This window comes from Gossypium hirsutum, chromosome A04, assembly GCF_007990345.1.
Source record: "Gossypium hirsutum isolate 1008001.06 chromosome A04, Gossypium_hirsutum_v2.1, whole genome shotgun sequence".
Classification (NCBI taxonomy): domain Eukaryota; kingdom Viridiplantae; phylum Streptophyta; class Magnoliopsida; order Malvales; family Malvaceae; genus Gossypium; species Gossypium hirsutum.
In genome coordinates this window covers 50,409,198-50,417,103 of record NC_053427.1, presented here as the reverse complement: position 1 = coordinate 50,417,103, position 7,906 = coordinate 50,409,198, and the positions used below count along the sequence as shown (strand labels likewise).

The 7,906-nt window shown below is 32.8% G+C and overlaps 2 protein-coding genes across 4 annotated transcripts; one reads left to right on the top strand and one right to left on the bottom strand.

Annotated features, from left to right (window-relative positions):
• The first annotated feature begins 516 nt into the window (after positions 1-516).
• Positions 517-2,174, top strand: LOC107948288 (iron-sulfur assembly protein IscA-like 1, mitochondrial). Its single transcript, XM_016882781.2, has 3 exons — positions 517-795; positions 904-1,021; positions 1,821-2,174. The coding sequence occupies exons 1-3, from the start codon at positions 603-605 to the stop codon at positions 1,921-1,923; spliced, it is 414 nt and encodes a 137-aa protein (XP_016738270.1). The 5' UTR covers positions 517-602; the 3' UTR covers positions 1,924-2,174.
• A 528-nt stretch (positions 2,175-2,702) lies between these two features.
• On the bottom strand, positions 2,703-5,191 carry LOC107948289 (uncharacterized). Of its 3 annotated transcripts, none has more exons than XM_041111308.1 (5): positions 4,914-5,191; positions 4,010-4,272; positions 3,686-3,897; positions 3,324-3,582; positions 2,703-3,188 (listed from the first exon to the last, which is right to left on the bottom strand). In XM_041111308.1, exons 1-5 carry the CDS (start codon positions 5,002-5,004, stop codon positions 2,889-2,891), a joined length of 1,125 nt encoding a protein of 374 aa, XP_040967242.1. In that variant the 5' UTR covers positions 5,005-5,191; the 3' UTR covers positions 2,703-2,888. The 3 variants fall into 3 exon arrangements, with proteins under 3 accessions (XP_040967242.1, XP_040967243.1, XP_016738272.2); XM_041111309.1 differs by having other exon boundaries at positions 4,010-4,286; positions 4,914-5,130; XM_016882783.2 differs by lacking the exon at positions 4,914-5,191 and having other exon boundaries at positions 3,686-3,911; positions 4,053-4,194.
• Positions 5,192-7,906: the final 2,715 nt, after the last annotated feature.

Genomic DNA, 7,906 nt, shown 5'->3' with positions numbered 1-7,906 from the left:
TGGCTAATTAGTTCAATTTATTACACTGTGAATAGATTAAAGTGTGCTAAGCATACCACATGATAAATGGATACACAAAAAGCATGAAGGTAAATTGAATAATAGGTTGTGGGCATTGATAAACTCAGTTAATTGAATTCATGTATTGAAATAATTAGGGATGAGTTAAGGCATTGCTTGGTAGACACTAAAGCTAAAAAGCTGACCCAATGCATGAATTCCCTAGTAAAAATAATGATGTATTTTTATATATTTCCTTTAATTTGTTAGAATTGTGATTAAATTGAGAATATTTTTAAAATTTAAGAGTTAATTTTTTAAAATTATAACTAAATTGATATTATACGTAAAAAGCTTATGGCTAAATTTATTATTATATTGACTTTTTTAACTAGCAGGTATTGTTTGTGATTTTAACGTAGGTGGCTAAAATGATTGAATTATGTAATATGGACATTTAAGTTACAATTTTTTTAGTGCCTAAAATAAAAATATTTTATGACTGGGTGACTATATGTGAAATTTACCCTTTTTCTTAAAGAAAATAAAATATAAACAGAAAAAATGATAGTGGCCTCTCGCGTAGATTTGTTCACAAATCCATGGCTTCTCGATTATTCGCGACCGCCGCAGAGAAAATCGGGCAACCGGCTTTGAGGTGGCAAGTTCTGACTTTGACCGACGCAGCAGCCTCGAGAATACATCACCTTCTTCAACAGCGCCAAAGATCGTTCCTTCGATTGGGTGTTAAGGCTCGTGGATGTAACGGTTTATCTTACACCCTCAATTACGCCGGTTCGTCTCATATTCTCGTCCTTCTATCAAATCTATTCTCTTATTTTTGAAAATAATAAAGATGTGGGGAACTGATTTTTATTTTTATTTTATGGAATTGACTGATAGATGAGAAAGGAAAGTTTGATGAATTAGTTGAGGACAAGGGCGTTAAAATACTAATTGATCCAAAAGCTTTGATGCATGTGATTGGGACCAAGATGGATTTTGTAGATGATAAACTCAGGTATCAAAACAATTAATGTTTATTGTATCATTTTTTTTATTTGATAATAATTAGTTATGTTCTTATTTGACCAATTAGTAGCCATTAGTAAGGTGAAAAATATAAATGAGATTTAAAGCACTTACGTTTGATCAATCAGTAGTCAGGAAAATGAACCATTTATTTCTGTTTGTGTATTTCCAGGTGGAAACTGGAATGAAATTCTTTTTCCACCTTGAATCATTACATGGATATATTCAATTTAGTTTTCAGTCTTGCATTCCCGTCTTGTTTTTTCATTTCCATTTCAACAAATTTCACCTTTGTGGTTCTTATCTGTTTATCATCATTTCTTTGAACATGGCTGCGTGTTATGACTTATGATCACTTTTCTGGTTCCCGTTTTAACCTTTACTGTAGCATTCTTATTGTTGCTCACAATGGTTTTATAGACAGAGAATGCTGCTCCATTACCACCATCTCATTCCTTCCTGCTTAGTGACCATCTGTTGTACATTTTTCTTGCATTAACCTTGCTGGTGATCCGTCTGTCGGAGTCCTGTGTTTGTGCGAGTGTGCTCATGTGTCTTCAAGCATGATTTCGTACTCTTCTTTAACTGGATAAAAAAGAACGTTGCATGTACTAAGTTATGAAACATGCAAGGCGTAACTATATTTGATATGTATATAAATGAACTGTTATGCTTTGTGTTACAGAAACTGGCTCGTTTTTGTTGTTGATTTTGTACACGTCCTGTTATGAAGCTGGTGCATCTTTATTTTCTTTGGTTCTAATTTGTATTTCATCGTTTCTTCACAGGTCTGAGTTTATTTTTATCAACCCAAACTCCAAAGGGCAATGTGGATGTGGCGAATCTTTCATGACAACAGCTGGTAGCACAGCTAAGCAGGGTAGTAATTGAGGATTTCAACACCCTTGTAATAAGATAAGATTTTAACTAACCTTCATGAGTCCAGGATGCTTGCTTTCCTAATTCACCACTCAAAATAAGCTACAAGGAAAAATGTTTCCATGTCATTTATAGGAGTTGCTGCCAACTGATTGTATTAGTATGAGTTCACATATTTCTGTATAGCAGATGTTGTATTCTAATTGTTTTGTCTATACCATATTACGTTACATAAGTTATTTTGAAATAACGAAGTTGAATTACATCTAACTAGTTGATATTCTGTTAATCCCTTCGAGTTCTTTCATGAAGGCTTCTATAACTATGATATTATAGTTTCTGGATCATGGTATGTGATACGGTTTTGTCTATACTTTAGGTTCTTTTAGGAACACTTATTTTGATCGTATGAATGATTATAATGTAAGTAGTAATCACCATATGATTTTATTAAGATTTTTTGAATTAAAAGAAAATAGTAGAAAACAAAAACTAAATCTAGTATATGAACAAACACGGGAGACATTCTTATTAATTCTTAAATCTGTTTACTTGATGAAAATTTTGTTTGTTTTTTTTAATGTATTTTGAAATTTTTTTATAAATATGTGCAGATTTTCTAGGATTTATTTTTCGTTCTTTATATAGTATTGTAACCGACAAATGAAATGCATTTTAATGTTATAATATTTTGAAATTAAAAGCATTACGCGTTGATTCATTTTTCTTTTTAGAGATTCATTTTATTTTGACACTAAAATTAAGAAATGGATTTTGTTTCTGGGACCATATTGGAAATGAGGATTTTATTTTTCATCTAAAGAAAAAAAAAATAGGTGAAGACTGCACAGCGTTGATTATCGTATTACACTTACACATTGATTATGAAGGATCAAATGCTACAAGTTTGAGATTAAATTACAAAATCTCAGGCTCTAGAGGCATGAGATGGACAGATAGATAGAGCCCATTACTCACTATTTTTCTCCAACTAAAAGTGCCTTTATGATAGCATTGGACATCCCATCAGCTAGAGGAAAGAAATGCCCACCACCTGAAACTTCATGGTACCAAATCCAGGGAAGTTGTTCTGCAATGTAGCGGTTCATTGTAATTGGCACGATCTTATCCTCATCCCCGTGCCAAAGGTGTACAAAACCCTTATTGTTTGCAAATGGATTTCCCAGATCCAGAGGATCGAATTCCCATGCTCCTTGTGTAACTATAAGATCTCGATGAAGGGACTCGAACTCACCTTGCTCTGTAACTGGTTGTGACTGCAAGGGACAAAGCATAAAACACTATGAATCACATAAGTTCAATTACCTTGTAATCTGCCTTTTCCTTTGGCCGATTCATACTGCTAAAAGGAAGTGAAAATGAGGAAGGCACCTCTTTTAAGAAATACGTACCACGGAATCCTTTCTCGAATAAATTCTAGACGTAATTTCTTTGTCCTGACTGGACAAAACATCAGAATTGTTGGCTAAAACACTAGAAGCAGGAAACAGTTCTTGAGTGTTCCACCAGTAAACGAGCCAAGGGGCATAGTGAGCAACACGAATAACCCACTGGTCTTTTCTTGACTTCTGATTGAAGGCTTCATTCAATACATTTGCAGGAAAATTAGGCCACCAATAAGTAACAGCTGGAGCTAACAGTGTTGCTAACCTGTTTGGAGTCACAAATACATTGTCGATACAAGGAAAACATCAATAAGGTGACTGCTAGATGCGCTAGTTTACTATCTCATGGTTAGCTAGGGCAAATATACCTGTTAGGTATGTACTTGAGACAACTCCATACTGCCTGCCCTCCAATGGAATAGCCAATTACATAGAATTTCGATCCTAGTCCTAACTGATCAGCAAGCTCTTCAATATCCATTGCCATGCTCTTTACTGTTTGCTTTGGATTCGGATCACTTTCTCCATAACCTGGTCTGTCGAAAGACACAATGTAGACCCCTAACTCTTCAATAACTTCCTGAAAGAAACCATCTAAAAGTTCGTAGAACACCAAAATTTTAACATATTAAACAATAAAACATAGACAAGAGACAGAAATATAAATAAAAAGTAAGCCAATTAACAAGCACCGGAGATAGAGTAGCTGCAACAATAACATTATGCCTTCCGGACCTGAAACCATGCACGTAGATAATTTTATACTTGGCCACATCTCTCGGAACACCGTGCTCTTTGTAGGCTAAATGCCTTCCATCTTTAAGCCTTATTCTTGGTGCTGTCACAGGGGGACCATTCGGAGAGCCGCACATCTTGGGGGGAGGTGGTTGGATCACCTGGTAAATCCATGCCAAAATCCCCACAAACAAGACTGCTAGTATTTTCTTGAGGAAACCTGAAAATTTCTACCTTGTAACGTAAATATTTTGACTTGTTAGTTGTTAAAGTAACTTGCATGGTAAGTGTCACAGAGAGTAAATAATTCAGAGCATATAACTGAGCAACTGAGAAGGACCAAAGTTTAACAACTGCAATAAACAATAGAGCATAAGTAGCAGTATGTCAATGTCGATTCTCCATTTATGGAATAAGAGAATTCAGTGTCCTATTGTCAAGGAAGTTGCATTCAACCATTAACATACTTTACCACTTAATTGCACACAGAAAGTGCTTAACTGTTCAAGACTTTGAATCATGATAATACCTTTCTGTCTCTATTGTCTATAACAGAACAAATACAAACACTCATTCAACAGCTATTACCTAAAATGCTACCACTTTTGAGGTATAAAATCAGTGGAATTCTAAATGAACAAAGTCATAAGCCAATCAAAACCAAGTCACCAAGAAATGAAAAGAACAATCTGTTCTTATCCTTTCGAAACAGTGACCAAATACAATGAATTCAAAAGGTTGTTCTTTTCATATCTGCTTATCAACCAAATAAGCAGTGAGAAAAAAAAATCACGATCCGCCAGCAGAAAAGCTTGAAACTTGAATGGATCAAATGAAACATAAATCTAATGTAAAACACACCTGGAGAAAGCTTGAAAGAAGAGCTTTGATGAGATTTTCTGGTGTGAGCTCTGGCTGACGCTGCTGATATCTTCCTTCTAACTTCCGCCATATCGTCCCTCAAAACCCAATAATCTGTAAAAGGAAGACTCCCCCAAATTACTTCAGATATCTCTCTTAAATTCTGTTTAAAAGAAGAGAAGATTTAATCGAATGAAGGTACAGTGAAAACTCAGAAGTATGACTAAGATTGAAATAGTAAAAGGTAATCCCTCATCTTTTAATCTATTAATTTTTTTGATTTATTCTTATCACTTTTTGAAATTAAATATTTTTTATTAATTTTAAAATAAATTTATTTTTTTAATATTCTCCCTTCTTTCAATTTATTCTAAATCTAAAAAATTTAATAAATTTAAGTTTTAATATTTATATTTTTTATTTTAATTTTAATTCTAAAAATTTCAATAGATTAAATTTTAACATTTATAAATTTTTTCAATTTAATACATTATAAAAGTTTCAAAAGATTTTTTTTTTAAATTCTTGAGTAAAAATTTTAAAAATCTAAAAAGTATGCATAATTTATAAATAAAAAAACAAAACATATGGATTAAAAATATATATGTACTAAATGATTAAAAAAATAACATAAAATGAATTGATATGTTAAAGAAATAAAATCGGACATATGCATGGGACATGAAATCGATATAGTTATCTCTCTTAGTTTAATTCTACTACTGTTTTCAGTTATTGGATTAGATTTTTTGATACGTTGGTCATTTGATCAATATATTTAGATTATCCAAGTCTAGAAGTTATTGATGGCAAGTTCAAACCAAAAAATATGAATATACATATATATATATATATATTTCTAAAACGTGAATAGAGTAATTTGCTTCGGATTATTTAGTAGCAACAATATATATTAATTCTTTTAATAAGAAACTAAATATAAAACAATTAAAAGCTAGGCATTAGAAATCTTTATAATAATAAAATTTTGAAGCAATTCAAGTTAATTGTTATAATAATTGTTTCCGTTGCCAGGTTAATTGTTATAATCAATTTATTTATTTTTGATATATTTTATACTTCTTTAAAAAAAACAAAACAAAACATATAAATTTTGGTTAATTCAATTAACCGGCCGCATTAACTAAAATATTTCAATTAGGTTAATTTTTTTTAAAAAAAATTAATTCAATTAACGATTATAAAATTAAAAAATTCAATTAATATCAATTCGATTAAGATAACGATTTAAACACCCCACACTAAGCATTTTGCAATTTGAGGTGCCACTTTTGTTGAAAAATTGAGGTCCTAGCGCTCTATATCAAACAAAGCCTTTTCAAATCTCTTCATTAAAGACCGGTCTGTTCAGAATTTTCAAATCTTATATATCGATAGTTGGGAAATAACCCCTTATGGAAAAATTTCCTGCAATAGTACTGTTAGAATTAAGTGACCCGAATCCTTATTTAAATAAAGTACAGTGGTAAAATAAAATAAAAGAAGAATTCATATAGAATTACACTTCTTTTATTTTATTTTAGAATAAGGTTTTTTAAACCTTATTAAATTCTATCTATTTGATACTGATTAAAATAAGGTGTTTCAGTCTTACTAGAATATAGCTTTACAAGCCTATAAATAGACATAGTCTATTCCTCTTGTAATTAAATTCGAATTCGACATAGTGAATTTTCTTTTCCTCTGCTTGTGGTTTTTTTTCCCGAAAGGGTTTTCACTTAAAAATCTATGTTTATTTTATTTTATTATTATTTTTTTCAAATTGGTATCCGAGCTTCCGGGTAATTCATCTCGATCACGGTAATGGCGTCTTTGAAGTATGAAATTCCGCTGCTGGATCGCAACACCAGACTTGCATTGTGGCAGATTAAGATGCAAGCAGTTCTTGTGCAGATGGATCTGGAGGATGCCCTGCTAGGGATAGATAAGATGCCTTCGACATTAACAGATGAAGAGAAGAAACGTAAGGATCGAAAGGCGTTAACACAATTACATTTGCATTTGTCCAACAAAATTTTACAAGATGTGATGAAAGAGAAGATTGCCGCTGTATTATGGAAGAGGCTAGAACAAATATGTATGTCAAAAACTCTAACAAGCAAGTTGCATATGAAGCAGCGTCTTTATGCTCATCGTTTGGAGGAAGGTGCGTCTGTACACGAATACTTAACAGTGTTTAAAGAAATTCTCTCAAACTTGGAGGCCATGGGGGTTCAATATGATAAGGAAGATCTAGGGTTGATTCTACTTTGTTCGTTGCCCCCGTCTTATTCAACCTTTAGAGACATGATTTTATATAGCCGCGAGTCTCTCACAGTTGATGAGGTTTATGATTCTTTAATCTCGTATGATAAGATAAAGCATCTTGTGGTTAAACCCGACTCTCAGGGAGAGGGTCTCATTGTTCGTGGGAGACAAGATCGGAATGCCGATGATGATCGTGGTTGGACACAAGAACGGAATCTTCATGGTAAATCTAAGGGTAGATCAAAGTCTTCAAACAGAGGAAAAACTTGCAACTTCTGCAAGAAGAAAATACTTATTAAATCTGAGTGCTACAAGCTTCAGAATAAGATAAAAAGGAAGGCTGCGAATAAAAAGGGAAAACAATCAGAAAATTCCGGTGAAGCTAATGTTATAGAAGACTACAGCGATGGTGAACTTCTATTCGCTTCTGTCAATTATTCTAAAGTAAGTGAGGAGTTGATACTTGATTCAGGCTGCACCTTCCACATGAGTCCCAATCGGGATTGGTTTACAACTTACGAAACAGTGTCTGAAGGTGTTGTTTTGATGGGAAATAATGCTTCGTGTAAAATCGCAGGTGTTGGAACAATTAAAGTTAATATGTTTGATAGAGTTGTCAGAAATTGAAAAGAAATTTAATTTCGTTGAGTACTCTTGATTCAAAAGGGTACAGATACACAGCTGAAAGTGAGGTTTTAAAGATTTCCAAAGGTTCCCTTGTTGTG